The 19,740-nt window shown below is 34.1% G+C and overlaps 1 protein-coding gene across 1 annotated transcript in view; it reads left to right on the top strand.

The window, feature by feature from the left end:
* Window positions 1-6,562: 6,562 nt before the first annotated feature.
* The window catches only part of LOC133524081 (putative inorganic phosphate cotransporter), a 62,208-nt gene continuing 49,030 nt past the window's right edge, over window positions 6,563-19,740 (top strand). The window contains exon 1 of the mRNA XM_061859891.1: window positions 6,563-6,965. Within this exon, the coding sequence (XP_061715875.1) occupies window positions 6,926-6,965 (40 nt within the window). The 5' untranslated portion in view covers window positions 6,563-6,925. The remainder of the gene's footprint in view (window positions 6,966-19,740) is intronic.

The following is a 19,740-nucleotide window of genomic DNA, read 5'->3' as shown; positions in this document are numbered from 1 at the left end:
TGTCATTATCAACATGTAATTTGATGAAGTGGCCAGTTAAGTGTTAGGTATAAAAGAGGTTTTAGAATCTGTAAAATTTTTATTACTTAAATATACACCAGCAGCTGTAGCATGGTCGCATTGTTATCACTTGTCACTATGCCTGTCACTTTCGCACTTACATACTTGTTAGAAAGTGACAGGCATAGTGACAAGTGATAAAAATACAACCGTGCTACACCCGCAGGAGTCGAGTACTAACGATCAGCTGTAAAAAATATTAGTAATTAATTTGTTACCACCTTAATATATACAGCCGCGGTACGTAGATATATATATTAAATCAAAAATGTATAACATTTTATTGCTAAAGTCGCTTTGTCAATGGGTCGTCTATTAAGTGAGAATAAAATTATCTAAATAAGCTAGACACGAAACAGCAACAATTCAATGCTAAATGTCTCATGAAAGACAATCCGAACAACGTTTAAAAAAGACAATAAGTAAACTAGATATAAAATGGAACAATGATAATACAAGAGATGCTTATCAAACACGTAAATCTAGTTTTGAGTTGTTTTCCTTAAGTGGCTTTATGCGAAAAATCTTACGATTTGTAAATATTATGGTCAAAATGTAAGGTAAACGTTCTAGCCCTTGACATGTCTTTTTTAGGGTTCCGTAGTCAACTAGGAACCCTTATAGTTTCGCCATGTCCGTCTGTCTGTCTGTCTGTCTGTCCGAGGATTTGCTCCGTGGCCGTTAGTCCTAGAAAGCTGAAATTTAATTTTTTGCTTCAACCCTACAGTGTGGGGTATAGTTGGAAAGGTATTTCTACTAATAGGGGTCTTCAACAAACATTTTTTGATAACGTGAATATATTCGGAGATAATCGGTCGGAAAGCAAAAAAAAATGTGTCCCCCCCCCTCTAACTTTTGAACCGTAGGTCCAAATAATATGGAAAACATCTTGGAGTAGAGCTTAAGAAAGACATTAAATGAAAACTATAGCGGACATGATCAGTTTAGCTGTTTTTGAGTTATCGCAAAATGTTTCCCCTTCATAGTAAAAAGAAGTACATCCACAGTTCATCCCTTAGTTAACAATCTACTATACTTTAAGCTTCAGTTTAGCTTATTGTGACGGAAGAGTAACTACGGAACCCTACTCTGAGCATGGCCCGACATGCTCTTGGCCAATTTTTTATATACTTAATATGGGAGGCAAACGAGCAGACAAATCGCGTGATGGTAAGCAATTACCGTCACCCATGAAAACCTGCGACACAAGAGGGTCTAATGCCCAATATACCGTAAAAATCTTCAACATTAAAGCTAGAAATATTACTTTGCTAAACCGCGAGAAAATAACTAGTTAGTCAATCAGTGTTAACCCGTTATACTTACTTGCGTATTTTTACATGCAAAAATTTAGTTTTTTTTACATTGTATCTTTTTTTCCTCGTGACCTTGCACTTAGTTTGTTGTTAAATGATAGTACAGGATATCAGCTAAAAGGTGACATCAAAATGATAGCTCTAGCTAAAATATTTCACAAGTTACACGAGTCCAAACAAGACCTTCTGTAATGTGCGTATTAACATACTTTACGAGTTTTTCACATTTATGATTATATGACTAAAATAATAAATGTATAAATTATTTCATTTACCTACCAAATTTTACAGTTATGTATGTTGAAAACATTACATTACATTAGTAATAATTTACTTAGGTACGAGTATGATGGTATAGTAGAAAACCCGCTGCTCAAGAGAAATTGACGCATCGCTTACGGACCATATACGTCATAATCAAAAACGTCACGGACGAATATAAATACCTACATAAGACACGTTCGCTACTTCATATAAGTACGTTGGGCATACGCTGCGTCGTTTTGGTGTAGTCAGCTGTTTTCGAACAAAATCTTAGTCGTTTTTTTATTTAAAAGTTTATACACCTGTACCTTTAGTGTAAAATTCGACAGCGAAACGTTACGTACGCGTTGGCATTAAGGCTCATTTTGTATGGGATTTTGAGTATCCAAAACGTCCCGCTTGGCGCGCTGTTTCTAAATCCCAAAGAAAATGAGACTTAACGCCAACGCGTACGTCACGTCACGCTATCGAATAAATTTACACTTGAGGTTCTGTTACCTGTACTACTTGTTATTACGTGACGACCTGGGGCCCATTTCTCGAACCATATTAGGCTAATATTATTAGTGGTTGTCATGGAAGCCCATACGATTTGACAGTTTATGAACTGATAATATTAGTTTAATACCGTTCGAGAAATGGGCCCCTGTCTGGCCTAGTGGGTAGTGACCATACTTATTTCTGGATTCAAATCCTGGCAAAGGAATTTATTTGTCTGATAAGCACGAATATTTCTTCCTGAGTCATGGATGTTTCCTATGTATTTTAAATATTTATATTATATATATATATATATATATATCGCTCTCTAAAGTTCATTAAATGCCAATTTAAATTTAAAACGACTTCAATCAGAAGGACATCCACTTTCGCCTAGACTGCATGGAGAACCCAAAAATTATAACCTAGGTACTTTTAAAAATAGTGTTAAGGATTGTTGTAGACTGGTTGGGTATAAAGGAAGCCTTCTAAACCTAGACGGGTGACTGAACTTTAGTACTGAATGATTTGCGTTTATGATGAATTTACCTTTAAGTTATTCATAGTTCGTTATTAGGGTGCCGTAACCAAAATGGCGAAAAGAAACCCTTATAGTTTCGACATGTCCGTTTGTCTGTCAGTATGTCACAGCCATTTATCTCAAAAAGTATGAGGTATATTTGAATGAATTTTGGAATATACGGTATATTTTGTGGTCCGTTACTAAATTTAGAAGTTAAAAAAAAATAATAATAAGGAGGGCACGCCATTACCGAAGTGATGTTTTCAGTATAACCCACGACTCATTGTTTGATATGTGTATAAATTAAGGTAAAGGTTTCTGTTGAAAATAACGTTGTTGTTCCAGATAGTTGAAATAGCCTTAGGATTGCTACTTTTTGATATTTACCAAATTTAACACATATCAGTGAAAGAATAAGTATCAATGTCCAATGGCGTTTTAAAAGTTTTAATCATGTGTCGAGAGAGCAGTAAATTTACTGTAGCTACAAAGTTATCTTTGACAATCCACCTCTATTTCAAATTTTCTATGTTGATATTTCGTAATCAACAAGAAAATATTGGTACAATCAAACTTATGAACTCACTCAAGTCACACGCCTTATAACCCAACGCTTGGATTTATCAAATAGTGCTTTAAGGTAAAACCTATCATATTTTACCGCCTAATTAATAGTCATGACAGGTATTGACAGTTTCCTCCTGATATCCTTCAACAGCCATACATAGCCATTAGTAGGTCACAGGATAACAGGCAGGAAAATATTAGGATTGGCATTGTTTTACTTCCGCAATGTCTTCCTTGCCTAGCAATGACTATGATAATGAAAGTACCATGGACCATTTTACCCTGTAAATTCCATTTATTCTCACCCTTTTTGACATGTTTGTTTATTTAAATACCAAAAAAACACGGTTTTTAAGAAAGACGCAAGAAATCGTAACCATGGTAAAGGGTGGAAAAAAAAATGACATACCCAGGTATACAAGTTGAGGCCATGCGCTCAGAAAGCGTTGAAAAGAGAATGCCAGGCCTTTTCAAGATGGCCCTCTTGTATAATTGGGCGTAATTAAGTTTGCTAAAATTCTGTGATAAACGACTTTACTTAGCCGTTCGAATCTCGGCTGAGCCCGACCTCCCATACAAAGCAAACGTTGATTTAGGTTCTAAATCTTCCATGGACTCCAGGGACAAGGGAGCGTCGGCAGTAACCAGACATATACTCGTAGGTAGGTCTAGATTTAAAATTGTGTATGTTTTGTACTATATGTATTGTTTGTTTTCATTATGTATGTACGTACAGGCACGGACTTTAATTGCTGAGCCATTAAGGGTTTACTTTATATTGGAGAATAAAATTCATACCGTTAATATTGACAACCACATTAGCTTGAACTCGAAGAGGGTTCACAATAAAAGTTTGTGACCGTACTAAATTACCTATTTGTGAACCGTTGGCCGCCAAGGCGAAATAATTTTACAAATATTTCGATACCGTTATCATAACAATATTAAATTTCTTACGATTGTATACGGAGTCTAGGTTTTTGAGAGCCCTTGAATACTTGGCCCCTGAAAACTTTTATGAAGTTTTCAGACTTTCGTCTTAAGAATTAAGTGAGAAAAAATAATAGGCCTTTTCGCATTTAATTACCGAAGTTTTACTAAGTTATAATCCTTAAAATAATATACGCAGATTAGTAGCTGTAAAATTAATGGTGGCCAAGAAGTTTTGTGTCTATTTGAAAATTAAGTAGCTTAATAATAGTTTAGAAATTAAACGATTTTAATAAAATATAGAATTATGTGACGTTAAAATAACCAATATTAAAATAAATAAAATGTTGGAAAAACATAATTTATGCGTAACATCTATAAACATAAAAGTAGACAGTAATCAGGATAGGTTCTTCTTCTTCAGTCGATCCCTCAATGCTGAGGATAGTGATATCATGTCCTTCTGTTGAAGACCTGATTCCTCCATAGGCTTCTATTCCTCAGGATAGGCTAGCATATTTGTAATTACTCGTATTTCTCTTGGCCTGATATTTGCTTTAGGTAGTTAAACCTAACTCTATGGTTTAACCAAATAAATTGCATGAATAAATGAAATTCTAATGACGATGGTGAAAATAACATGCTTATGCAAACAAAAATTCAAGTGAATGCAATATTGGTCAAGGTAGATAGGTAGTAGTGGTATAATAGTCACTCTAACTGACCTACCGCTTGTTAACCTCCCTAGGAAGAAGGTATTTTATCATTATATATAAAAAAAGAACACATTTCGCCAATATAAAACTGACGTAAGTAGATACACTACAATAATGTATATCAGTTTTAACAGACATCGTATACATACCTTCGGAGGCATATCAGTCAAACTCATTTATTATATTGAACGCGTGCTTGCGTACCACGAGTGTTCATAAAATAAAACAATAAAAAGAAAAACATTCAATACAAGTTAGTGTGATAAAAACAAAAGTTGAACGAGAGACGACCAGAATAAAGACTGCTCACCATAGAAACGTTACGTTCTTTGCATGAAATAGTTTAACTGTTATGTAGAATTATAGCATTTACACGATAATATAAGGGTGAATCAACTCTTTCTTGTCACTCGTTGCTATGGTGATGGTCGCCTGGGTCACTTCTAAAATTCTTGTTTAAGGTATTTAAAATAACCAAACATACATTTTATATGGCAGTTATATGCCTTTTCCAAAATGGGTCATCTACTTAGCATATTAGTAAAACGTAGTACATAAAAAATTTCTTGTTACAAACTGTACAACTATTGTCGCCTGGTTGATGGGATAGAATAATAACAAAAAAAAAAAATCTACACATCTGCTTCGATTGCCCGCCCTTCTTCTATATTTTTCAGACTTCTACTTCTCTTCTTTTAGAACTAAAAAATATAGGACTGGTACCTAGTCTGGTACCAGTTTTAAGTCGGTTAAGTGGCCAAAAAAACAGAATTATTTTGAATTATCTTGTTTTACGCAGTCAAAGACGTAGTTTAAACCTCAACTACATAGGGTTCTATAAGGAGTTTAGAGTACTTTAGAGAGTTTGAAGAAAAATTGTAAGTATTTTTTTTTTGAGTTAACAAAGATTGTAACACGCAGTTTTGTACGAAGATAAGCAGTCTATATCATATAGTGTTCGGACACAGATCGTTTACCTTCTAGACAAAACATACCACAACTTGCGGACACCACGCGTTGGCGCTCGGCATGGTGGCGACGCTTCACGCTACTTAATATTATGAGAACGCAACTACTGATATTTTCAACTCCGTTTCTGTAAATGATTTGTACGTATATAAACCTCAAAATATCAATAATAAAAACGTAATGATAGTCTGGTGAAGGGTACCTGCTCGTGATCTAGTGCTTTATAATAATAATATAAAAATACCTGGACCGCTTTTACATCTCTTATACTAAAACAGAACTATTGTTCTAGCTCATTTGCCCAATCTGCAACTGTTATTTTAGTACAAACCCAGACAAACCCCTAGTAGATAAAATTTGTTACGGAGATATTGAGGCCTGGGAAAGGACAAAATATAGTTTCTTTTCTATCAATTATCATCATTCCACGCACATGTATTCGCTAGCAGAAGCTAGGTAGAAGATACAAAAACATAGTTGTAAACATGTGTAGACATTTTTTTTTATACTACGTCGGTGGCAAACAAGCATACGGCCTGCCGGATGGTAAGCAGTCTCCGTAGCCTATGTACACCTGCAACTCCAGAGGCGTTACATGCGCGTTGCCCTAACCCCACCCCCCTCGTTGAGCTCTGGCAACCTTACTCACCGGCAGGATCACAACACTATGAGTAGGATCAAGTGTTATTTGGCTGCGGTTTTCTGTAAGGTGGAGGTACTTCCCCAGTTTACATTGTAAACGCTGATGCGGTGTCTGTGTTAAAATACTCTAAGTGTCCGGTAAAGCCGTGCAGATTCGCCTGGCCCGCGTATCAGTCAGCGCCGACAACTCGTTCGCTATATAAAAACAGTTTCAATAGTAAGCGGCGCAAACGCAAGCTTCCTGTTCACCCGGCAATGCCTTGAGCAAATGCAAAACCGAACCGAGCGCGATGCAGTGCAGTTAATGAATTTAAATCCATGAATATTGGTTTAATCGAAAAAAATAAACCGAAATAATATCAAAAAACAAAACTGTGATTAAAAATTCCAATTTGAATTTTCAAATTGTATGAATTGATTTTTTTTTCTTTGAGTGTTGTGTGTTTTGATATTTCAAAATGGTGGCCGTATCGGAACAGGATCGGGCGCCAAAACCAGGTAAGGGTGAAATTTTAAGCAAGAATTAGTTATATATATTAATCATTTTACTGTACCTAAGCCAGTATTATTGTTAGTAGTATTATTTGCAGGTTTACATGTGGGTCCATATTGGGTTGCATAAAAATTTAAGTCATATCTTTGATACGCATAAAAATTTGTGTTATAATTGTGTCACATTTTTAGCCATAATATTTGATGACATACATGGCAACCTAACCTAAAATTTTATGCGAATTAAATTTATGACTATAAAAATTATGACATAACTCATTTATGACAAAAACCCAGATATGCTCAGGAATAATTCAGACGGAAGATTTTTATGACTTACAATTTTATGCATAAAGTGTTATAATTATGACAATTAAAAATATGACAAAAGTTGTTATGCGACCAGAGGGAGTCCCTTTACATGTATGTAAAATGTATAATTGTTGGTGCAATAAAGAATATTTACTTACTTAAGCCAGTATGTTATGCGTAAATACTTATTGTCGCTAAAACCAAATTAAATTACTATCGATACGGGTATATAAACAGAAATATAAGAAAGATGCACATGTTAAACTTACTTTATTTTACCAACCTTCTGCGTCGTGACTAACAAAAAAATAAAAATTACTTAAAAAACAGTTATAAACATATATAAACGTCTTCGAGCTAAAATTATGTTGAGGTTTTTACACTATACATCTCATTATGACGAATTGATAACGTAGCACCGTTTTCCAACAAATTGTACAATTGTAATTTGTAATCAGAAGTTATGTCAAAACTGAAATTTATACCCTACACATATACACTTCTATGTGGTAAGAAGAACAAAGATTATTTTACTCGGGGTAAGACGAACACTAAGACGATTCAAAAGTGGTATTCTTGTCCCGGTGTTCGTCATACCCCATATCACCTTAGTTTATTTTTATAAACGTTCTTCACTACACAACAAGCATTTCAACATCAGACCAGTAAAATGTATGAAACAGATAATATTTTTTCGCGTTTTCTGGGTTTGTCCCATAGTAAAAGTTGCTCAGTATGACCTAAACATTAATGGGTCTCTATCTTTGCCTTTCGTTTTGTTACATACTATATATATTATAGTTTTGATGTAATCTGACAATATTTTCTTTGGCATTTGCTTATATCACCTAAGCAATCTATGTACACAGAGTCCAACTACGCCAAATGGTACGTCATGTATGCCAAACCTCCCCTACATTGTCACCGCCTAGTCAGGGCAAAAACGAATTAAAATTAAACTCTCTCTAGATTCATTCGTTTTGTGCGTGTAGATTCTACTGACCGGATATTATGGACACTGTTAACACCTAAGGGCAAATTCACAAAATCATTGCTGTAATGTAGGCGGACTAGTTAACTCTGACCTCCAGAGTGCATGTTGTGCATAGTTGTTAAACTTAACAGAGATGGCCATGCACAACAAACCAGTATTGGAAAATGTTCTTTATTGACTATTGCTTTTTCAGGTTTATTTTCTATATTTTAGTAAAAAAAATGCTTGAAATCCGGACAAAGTGTGGTATTACTATTGTAACTGGCGAAAAAAATACAGTTATTCATTTCAATATTATTTTAATTTTATATGAAATTCGGAGCCGCAGTTTTCATAGCACGGTAAGAATAAAGTGAGCTATGGAGGCGATGTTAACAATAAAATTTTATTTATAAATAAAATGTAGTATTATTATAAGTGACGTTTTAATCTAATATTACCGTTGCAGGGCCAAAAATATTAGAATTTAGTTTGTCCTTCCAAGGAAGATCCTGACAAAAAACGAATAAGACTTGTACGCCAGGCCCCGTAGCACGGTCGCATTTTTATCACCTGTCACCATGCCTGTCACGTTCTAACAAGTATGTAAGTGCGTAAGTGACGGGCATACTGACAGGCGATAAAAATGGAACTATGCTGCAACCGCAGATCTCTCTGCTATATCACTAGCTTTTATATACTCAAATTATACTGCTATACTTCATATCAACTTTTACTTATTATAGTCTTGGTTGGAAGTTTGCCCTTGCAATTATAATCTAGTTATTTTTTACGGCATTGACAAGTGTAAACAATAATAACACCTTGATTATAACGTGTAAACATTCAATTAAAAAAATAAAAAACATAATTTTGTATTTATTTATTGCGCCACTGCATAATGATACCTATTTTCTGCACCGATATAATGGTCTCCCTTTTATTATTTAGTGTGTCATGCTCTCTAAGTAATTATATACTTAATAGAACACTATTATTGTAACAATAATAGTGCGACTAAAATCGCTGAAGTTAACTAATAATTACAAATAATAAGCCCTACATATAGTATATGTCAGTTTTACCTTTACAAAGGCGACATTTCATAACAACCATTTAATAAGCCGTTCCGTATTGGTATACCTTTTCAAACAGCTGACCAAACAATCGGCCGACCGAGGGTAATAAAACTCGTAAGGCCGAGATTATGTCGCCCGATTAGATACCATATCCAAATCGGTGGCAGATTTACTGAGCCGACGTCACTCGCTGTCATTGTTCGTGACAGTTCAGATATACTAACAGTACCCTTAACATGTTCAGTGCGGTAGGGGGTCGAATTATCCCATGCAAATTAGGTATGCTTAATAACCAGTTGCACTAATTGCCGCAACGAAGGTGTTAACTGTACCCCTAGTGTAACTAAATTCGATTTTGAAACGTGACGTACGCGTTTGCGTTTAGTCTCATCAGTATTGGATTTAGAAAGAGCGCGCCAAGCGGGACGTTTTGGAAACTCAAAATCCTATACAAAATGAGACTTAACGCAAACGCGTTCGTCACGTTTCAAAATCGAATTTAGTTACACTAGGGGTACTGATCATGGGAGGACCTTTGCAATAAGTTTTAGAAATTGTTAGTGCAGACGATGGTACTGCTATGGCGGACGGTTTCAATGTGTGCGTATCACGAATGTATTAGACCTAGGCGGATTATGTAGTACATTTTCTCTAGTTTGGTACGAACACCTTTCTAGCTCAGTGATAAAGCTCAATTTAGTATGGCAAAAAAAGTGAGAGCACCTTCCATTTTAGGTACAACTTCATGGATTAATATCGTATTTACGAAAGATAACGTGGTAATTAATTAACTTATCTATGAGAATTTATTCTCTCTTTTTTTCTTTCGATCAGTATAATTTTTGAAATTGCGGTTATAGATAACTTTGCTTTGCTTATAAAATTCAACGAACATTTTATTGAGAGTCTGGGCGTCAAAAATTATCAATGGTTGCAAATTAAGGAAAATTATGCGCCGTGGATGCCAGGTCAGAATCACAATGTTAGAGGAAAATTGCCCTAAGAATTATATTGCGGTCTATGGTGTAAACCATGATAAGATTTACAATTTTTTCTGTAACAATATGAACTTGTTATAATTACTATTAGTTCTCATACCTAGATAATATTGGGTTGAGTATAAACGAAGATGATTATAAATTATAGATTATACTAATTTCCTCTATGTTATTGAAATGGCTTACACTTTCATAATCAATTGCATGCAAACCACTGCCATACAGGATGTAACTAGGGTGTAGGGTAGTTTTTATTGTGTCATATATGTATACTTTCTTTTGAAAATTGTACGGTTAAACGGTATGGTTATTTTTATTTTACCATTACCAGCTAGAATAGAAAACTTAAATAGACCGGGATATAAACTGTATTGTATTGTTTTTATTGAGCTGCCGATATCTTGTTCATGCATCTTGTTGTTGTGTTGTTGTTCTTGTTGTAGTTGTATAAAAGGTAATCACTGTTTATATCCCGGCCGATTTAAGTCTAGTGAAACTAACTGTAAATCATTCAAAACTGTTATGATAGAATAAATCAAGAAACTACAACATAAGACGCTGCATTGAAATCCCACGAAAATATGATTTGAATATTATCGGCCCTATTCGAACAATGCATATTAGATGTCACACCGATACCATACTGATCTGTCAGTGTCAAAACAGTGTATCGTGTATCGGTGCAGTGTGTATCGGTGTGACATCGTATAAGCATTGGTACGAATTGGGCCGTATGTTAAGAAAACAAGAAACACGTTAAAACATGGATAGCGCAAATCCTGTTTTTTTTTTTTTTTTTTAATATAATCTGATCGGCGATTGGCCCTAGTCACACCTGTTGGAAAGTGAAAAATGTTGCGGAGAAAATATATTTGTGCGATTCCTATGATGTTTATCAATTAATGCCTTATTTGAGCGCTAATCTATTTTGCACCAGTCCCGAGACATTTCTCATGCACCATCAGGTGAATGAAAGACAAGAGACGAGTAAGTAAGTATGATATTTGCTGACAATGTAGTTTTAAGACGCCAATATGACAATAAAAATCACAATATTGCGTTATCATTTCACCTTTGAATACATGTGATACCCCATTGTCCATAGGCACAAAAGTGCCTCTACAATCGAGTACGTTTACACTTGATCTGTACTTATATCAAGGTCGGTATATCCGATGACAAGAGTACACGATACGGTAGATTAAACGTATTGGATTGTTGTAGTGAGATATGGGGAGCTTTATGTAATTAGGTTAACAATGAAGCACTACCTATATGTACAGATACAATCATGTAACGTAATAAAAAATAGCTAAACTAAATTGTAGTAACGTAGTAACGAGATTTTTTTAATGCATAGTTACTTAACTAAGATATTAAAATTAAAACTAAAATATAATATAACTTAAAATAAACTTATAAATAATATATTATCCTGTATAACTCAAACATATCTGACAATCTTCCGGCCCGATTCGAATTTTCAAATACTAGGTCTAGAACTAGATATGATATGGATCGGATATGTCAGTGTCAAAAGTGACGTTTCTTCAAACAAAATCGTCACTTTTGACACTAACATCGTTGACCTGTTGACATAGACCTGTTTGATATTAAAATTCGAATCCAGGCGTTAATACTTTCTTCTATAGTTTTATCGATGTCAGTTAATTTTTATTATTTCTATTTGTTATATTTACGGAATTGCAGCATGTAAATACTTAACGATTACTTACAGCCTGTATGTACGAGTATATCTATTAGGTTTGTCGTTTTTGTCCACTAAAGGCCATGATACAAAGTCGTACAAAGGCATTCTTCACTTTTTCACAGGTGCGTCCCATCGCATTGTCCGACATCAAGGTTACGTATTGTTAATCACGACTCGCTCTTTTTTCTGTCCATCAACAATTGCGTGCATTTTTAACGTTTTCCCTATCGAGCAAAAAGCGATAGCGAACTATCTCAACTGTGTATGTGTATAGACAATTTACAAGGTGTACAATTGAAAGCGATTTCTGGTGGTGTATCACTTGGGGCATACTTGGGGCAAAAAATATAACTATAATAACACTATCCATCTGGCAATTTATAGATAGATAAATCCTCAGACCCAATAATTCTTGAATACCGACAAGGATTAACATAGAGTTTGTTGACGGGTAATCTAAAAATAGATCCATTTCGTCCACACAATAATATCTAGTATTTTCAAAGGAAATACCTACCAAGTTATGATTTTACGGCGCTGTTAAGTAATAACATAATTTTTACTGACAAAAGAACGAAAATATTTTCTTAAAAATTGTGTAAATATCTTAAACATACCTATTTACCTACCTAATTCCCTAGAAAGATGCATTTGTAGAGTTTCAAACTGATCTTCTTATTCGACTTGAATAGCTTAATTGAAAAATAAATTAATGAAAATTGTATTTGAAATAATAATGTTTTATTTACTTACGAAATAAATGTTTACTTTGAAATTCTCTCAATAAAATTATGTGGGTACATCAGAATTAAGAATGAGTGCATTAGGAATATTTAGAATTATTCATAAGTAATACAATCACTAACTTATTATATTAGGTACACAATGTTTTAAGTCCGAAACGACAAAGCGCGCTTTTTAAGAGGATACGGGAACTGAGATTTAAATATTTTAGGTGAATATATCAGTTTCGCTAACGGAAGCGGCTCCTAAAACTAGTCCGATAAGGACAACGCCAGGTTAGGCGAAAAATCCTGCATAAAAATCTCAGAAAACTTTGTTTCGTAGTCGACTGTTTCCTCCTCCAAAACTTAACCAAATGAAACGAAATTTTGAGATCTAAATTTAAATGAAATTATCTGTGTCAGACTGTTTTGTTTTTTAGGCTAATTGGAGTCAGTTTTGAATACCATGCTTCTCTTTGCGGCATATTAAATTAGGCCGTTTTTGCGAAATTTTAAGTGCACTGGCGCCTTAAGAAACAAAAATATTAGAAAAAGCAAAAACGTCTGACACATATTAATAATCATTATCTGTTTGAAAACATTGCTTTAGCTCCAAACACCACGGAGGAACCAGTCGAGTACGTTTGTATGGAGAAATTACCACTTCTCTGTTGCCTCTTAAGCACGAAAGATTGACATTGTCAGTTAATGACCTAGATTGAAGCGATTATCCAGCGCAGTTTCGTAATTGGAGGTGATTGGCAGAAATTTAGATTGATGCCGTCAATTGATTGTTTCGCTAATAACTACCAATGGCCTCTTATTGGTTCATTTTTGTTTTTACTAAAGTTGGCAGGGATGTCGAATCCAAAAACATTAACGCATCGCTTACTATCAATGAGAATATTAGTTCACAAAATGTGGTGATAGCGCTTATTCCCCCAACGTGTTTGAATTTTCGTTTCTCAATTCGATTTCGGAGTAATTGGTATCTCTAGCGCACTCTCGGCGGGACAATTAAGGTTCGGTCGATGGATTTTGGTGTGAAGCCCTAAAGACTATCAAAAGGGTCAAGTCAATCTTCAATATTGAATCCTAAGGGCTTTCTAACTGACAGTTTAGTTAACAAAGGACATCATTTGCATTGCCTACCCGCTGGGATTTGCATAGGCGGAGGTTACAAAAGATGTGAAATAATAAATGGCATGTAATCTGTAGTATTAGTCTCTTTTTCCCGGGTAATAAATAAAAAGAAAGTTTATTATTCAAGTAGGTATATTACAATGCATTTATGAACGTCAAATAAAGCTACACCGGCTCTAACCCTACACCTCTGACCCGAGAAGATTTAAATCTCCCCTCAATTGCAGGAGGGTAACCCAATATGGATCTGCGAGAAACTCTGCGGGACACATCTTTTCAAAACACTACATCTTATAATTAACATGCATTCAATAAGAAAAATTACAATTTAGATTACTATAGAAATCATGCAATTACATACAGTGTAAAATTTCCTAAAGAGTTGAAATAGATGATAAGTACTATAATTTATATTTTGTTCGCAGAAGTAGGCTTGTGGTTCCAAATCGGGCACTTTTTGCGGTAAAATTTTAAAGTAAATTATTAGTGTTGACCATGCTATATTAGATAATTCCATTATTAACTATAAACAATTAAAAAGCCTGACTAAGAAACTACACGGTTACTCCTGTGGAGTTATTTCTATTGCTATAAAAAACGAAGAAGGTATAACGGCGTGGCGGCGTAGAGGAAATATAGAACTTTCAGTTAAATTATTTCAAATTTAAAGGAAGTCGCGGGTAGAGGTTAGCAATACACACAAAGATAAAAACTGGTATTCACATGATTAACTATTATGATCTTCCGTAAGGTGGAGGACGGTGCTTTCCTATATGAATTGGGAGATTTTCAAGGACGTGCCTCAAAACCTTACCTTAGTTCTCTTTTAAATTTCATTGACCAAACCTCACATATAAAATGGGTTAAAGTGTAATACTGCCTATTAATATTCATCAACATTTAGAATAATTAATGGTTCAGTCTAAAGCAAGTCATTACCTTAAAGGTAGCTCAAAGAAATGTGGGTCTTCGTAATCTGGACGTACTAATACTTGCGAGTGCGACCACTGTATTTAGAGCCTCATCAATCTGGCTCAGGGTTGACTCAGCAAATCCGTACCACTTTAAGTGTGACGTCAGCAAATTAGGTATAAAACGATCAATCAGAGGATGTAATTCCACATTCTGTTAAGACGAAACACGCTCAGACGCTCAAAGGTATGGATTGATAAAAACTTCAACTGCGTCTTATTTATGATAAATTATAAAATAAATAATGGGAGATAAGTAATATTAACAATGAATAAAATATAAAGAAGTAAAGATTCTTGTGGTTTTTTCTGTCAAAGCAAATGAATCGATTAGTGTTGTAGGTACGGTCATGTCTGAAAATATCGATACGAACAAAGTGCCAAAAATATGTATACACGACTTTATTGCACATATATTAAGGTAGTGTATACATATTTTTGGGTGAATCAACTTTTAAATATCCACATGATGAAATTATGGACTTATATTTTTTTTTCTTATATTCCATATTTCATTATTTTATTTAAAAGATAATTTTCTATAATTTATGATTATGTATAGAGCAGAACACTTTTTTTGCGAATTTAGTGAATTTTACTAATAAAAGTTCACCACCCTAAATCTGCTGTCCCCTGGACAACTATTTAAAATTATTTTTTTAACAAACCAGACATCAATTATTGTGAAAACAGTTATTTTACCTACATTGATTAAACAATATAGTTTCATGTTTTATCTATGAATATGGCAATATCGCCCTGAATTTCACAATATGTCCCCTTATCATGTCCCCAGGACAACTGTGGCTTCACAGGATCGGAACTTTTCAATTAAAACGCTATATAGTAATAGTAATGTAACAAAATTCCTCCTGCTACTTGGTTTTGTATGGTGCTATTGTATTTTTAAAACAATATGAATTATTCTTGATGTTAAAAAGAAAAAAATAACAATAAGTGGTTTTCAATTCAGGGACAACGTAGTTGTCCCAAGGACATATCTGGTTGTCCAAAGGACATTTTAGAGCCTACAATCTTAAGGAAGGTACTAAATAAAACAAATTTATTGAAGTATTAGAAAGCAGTTTTAATATTTCAGCACACCGAACAACAGAAATATTATCAGAATTCTTAAAAATCAACAACTTTATAAAAAATATAAGATTTGCTTCATAAATCAACTAGTTAACATTTTTTATACTTAGTGCAGTCTTTGACAGTCTCTTTTTTATAATTAAAGATCACAATACGAGTCATATTCAGAGACTAATCTTTAAAAAATCTTAGACTAATGGAGACCAACAGTTGTTGTTAGACCCCTAAAATAAAAATCGTTTTATACAGACAGTTTTATTTACATGAAATACGTGTAAGCAAGTTATTTAATTAAGGTAAAGATCCCCGTGATTGAAAAAAAAATGTAATTGTTGATATCTTAAAATTAACCTTATGTCAAAGCGAAAGGTCAAAGACTGGGTATTTACCCTATTTAACATCTTATCACATGTATTTACCCTATTAAAAATCTTAACACATCGTTTTTGTCTAACGGACAACCAAAATGTCCCAAGGATAACCAAATCAGTTGTCCGAGGGACTTTTCTAAAACTTTGAACCGTACAATAAAAATTAATGATTTGTTGTGTTTTATTTCTCCCTTACCGTAACATATACATATAACAGAATCTAGTACGACATAATTTATTCAAATATATTAAGTACTTACGAATTTGTGCCGGTGGTCCGATGGACAGACAATAAAACCACCCCGCACTCACCAACAGTACCCGACCGACTGACGCCGCGAGTGTTGTGTATTCAAAATGGTGGCTAGACCTATCAGATTACCAGGAAATTAAACTTGTTGTCAAGTGCCTTACTGCGCCGTCTACATTTAGATTCCGTAACTAATTTATGGTTGTCCGATGGACCTGCATGACGCGGATAATTTCAAGGAACAAAATTAAAACGCAAGAAATTCATTAACGGTTTAGTACAAATATAAGAAATCGGTGTTTTATTGATGATACTTATTATCCATAAAAATGATTATGTGTATGTATATCAATCCCACAATAGTATTTTTTTTTCATGATTCAAAGTTTTATGGTGCACCGTCGCAAAGGGACAATTTGACGTACTATGAAAACCACCTTTTGGTCTTTCGGACAACCATTAAAAACCGGGTAAATTGTAAAAAACAATTCAATGTTTCGTGATGAAATGTTACGTAATATTACTGGGAACAGAATGGAATGCAAATAAAGCTCATTACCTTTATATAAATTTGTCTACACTCTCAGGTACACTGGCAGGTAGACTAAGTTCAGCAGCATACGCAGTTAAAAGGATCCGTCAACTTACAGATGTTGAGACAGCACGGCTGGTGTATTTTGGATATTTCCATAGCGTCATGTCTTACGGCATTTTATTATGGGGCAAAGCCGCTGACATTAATTCAATCTTTGTTTTACAGAAACGTGCTGTACGTAACATATATAATATAGGCACAAGAGTGTCTCTTAGAGAGAAATTTAAAGAAATCAATATTCTCACTGTTGCTTCCCAATATATTTACGAAAATATAATGTATGTAAGAAAAAATATTGAAATGTTTAAATTGAATAGTGACATACACAATTATAATACTAGAAATAAAAATAAATTGGTGATTCCAAGATTCCGTTTAAATAGAGTAAATAATATGTCGTTTATGGGGAACAGTGTGCGCTTTTATAATAAGTTACCATCTAACTTAACGAAATAGTCAATGAATAAATTCAAGTCAATTGTGAAACGACAGCTTTTACAAAAAGCTTATTATACTTTTAAGGAATTCTTAGAAGATAAGGATGCATTTATGTTAAAATAGAATATATATATAGTTATAAGATGACATGTGAAAGTGCTAGCTTAAGCCTATTTACAGAATAAACGTTTTGATTTTGATTTTTGATTTTGTAATATCGATCAGGGACTCTGTACGTTTGATGTTGAACATTAAAAGTTGATTCACCCTTTTGGCACATTTTTCGCATCGATATTTTCAGACGTTACTGTACTATCACTATCGTAGTTACCTACTGGAGAATTTAGTATAAGTGTAAATAATGTAATGTTTGTAACATAATAGCAAGGAGGATACAAGTTGTATGCCAATAAACTCACTTGAAAAGAAGATAGAAGTAATCCAGACAACGATGTTGGCGACGGATTTCTTAAATAACTAATAAATATATACATTCTGACATTTTCTTAAACTCATGTCATTTTTTTATTATTAAAGCCTTCTTTACCTTCTTGACACGGGTTCATTTTAAATAAGTCTATTTTCAATATGTTCAGCTAGTAGAAAAATCCGTTGGCCTAGTAGTGCATGAAACGCAACATGGTCGCTTTGATATCAATAGGGAGGAGCTAACGTCAGATCGCGATCAAAACTATGTGTAATGGAGTACCATCGGGAAACCTACGACAACGCCTGGTTCCAAGAACTAACCCAAAAACGCGCACGGTACAGACACAATAATCCAGATTCCCCCGCTAATATGGCACCCTGATTCAATTGTCACAACTGCAGTCGCAAATGTTGGTCCCGTATTGGGTTATACAGTCACGAGAGATGTTGCTGCTTAAGATAATGGAACTGAGCTTTGAGAATTTTAGGTACCTAAATGCTCTGTCGCGTTGACGGAGGCGGTCCTAAAATTAGTGCGATAAAGGCAACTGCAGCTTGGACGAAAACTCCTGCGTAAAAATCTCAACAATTGAGGTTTCATACGCAACTGTGTCTTTCTCCAAAACTTAAACAATCGTTACGAAATTTTTTAAATCTAAATGATAATAAAATTATCTGTGTCGGATTGTTTTGCTTTTGGGTTAATTGATATTACATTTGAATACCACGCATCTCTTTGCGGCCGATGCTCTTAGACCCTTTTAGGCAATGTTTGACGAACTCTAATAGAGTTTAAAAAAAAAAAAAAAGCAAAACAGTCCGACAGATAATGATTATACGAGTAGGTATTAAGTAATCTGTGTTAAAAAAATCAGTGCTTTAGGGTCAAAAAACACGAAGGAAACCGTCGAGTACGTTTGTATGAATGATCACTCCCCTATCCTCTTCATTTATGTTGTCTTACTCTTGTCAGAGTATACCAGGTATACCAGGTTCAAATAACATTCAATAACTCAAAATACTTATAACCGTATATATTATAATACGTCATGAAAATAACGCAAATACGGCCCTTGACTTTATACAAGCAAAATACTTCAACTGATATGATTTATCAAATACACAAAGTATTGATTGTCGATACAAGGTACTTGTCAGCAACCAAGTTTCATAACCTCTTATTTGACACTTTGTAAGTCATTAAATTTCGCTGTTAGTTCTTGGACTTAAAGATCAATTTTCCTCCATTAGGTAAATCAGATAAGAGGTCTCTTAGTGAGGGAGTAACTATATCGTTGACATTATGTAGGACGTGTGCATTTGCAATGCAAATATTGATTAGATGAATGAATGAGTTTTGTAATACTTTTTTTTATTCGGGTCAAGTGTACCTCAGTTGTGCCAGCTTCAAATTTTTTGGTCAAGTCGATTCATTTTATTAACAATATACCTATTTCATCATTTTATTCATAAATAAAATAAAAATACTTTTTGTGATATTTTATAAAATGTTGTGGGTAAGCATTTTACATAGTTTTCTCAAATAAACGTGGAAATAGTATTTTTGTTACGTTCATAATAATAAGCTGTCAAACCACGACTGTTATATTATAAAGTTAACAAAGACAGTTTATGTATGTTTCTTGTATGGGGCTCCTTAATTGTAATTTTAGTATGCAACTACATTTTTG

This window comes from Cydia pomonella, chromosome 13 (genome assembly GCF_033807575.1).
Source record: "Cydia pomonella isolate Wapato2018A chromosome 13, ilCydPomo1, whole genome shotgun sequence".
Lineage (NCBI taxonomy): Eukaryota > Metazoa > Arthropoda > Insecta > Lepidoptera > Tortricidae > Cydia > Cydia pomonella.
Note: the sequence above shows the minus strand (reverse complement) of the source record. Positions and strands in the feature narration are given on the sequence as shown.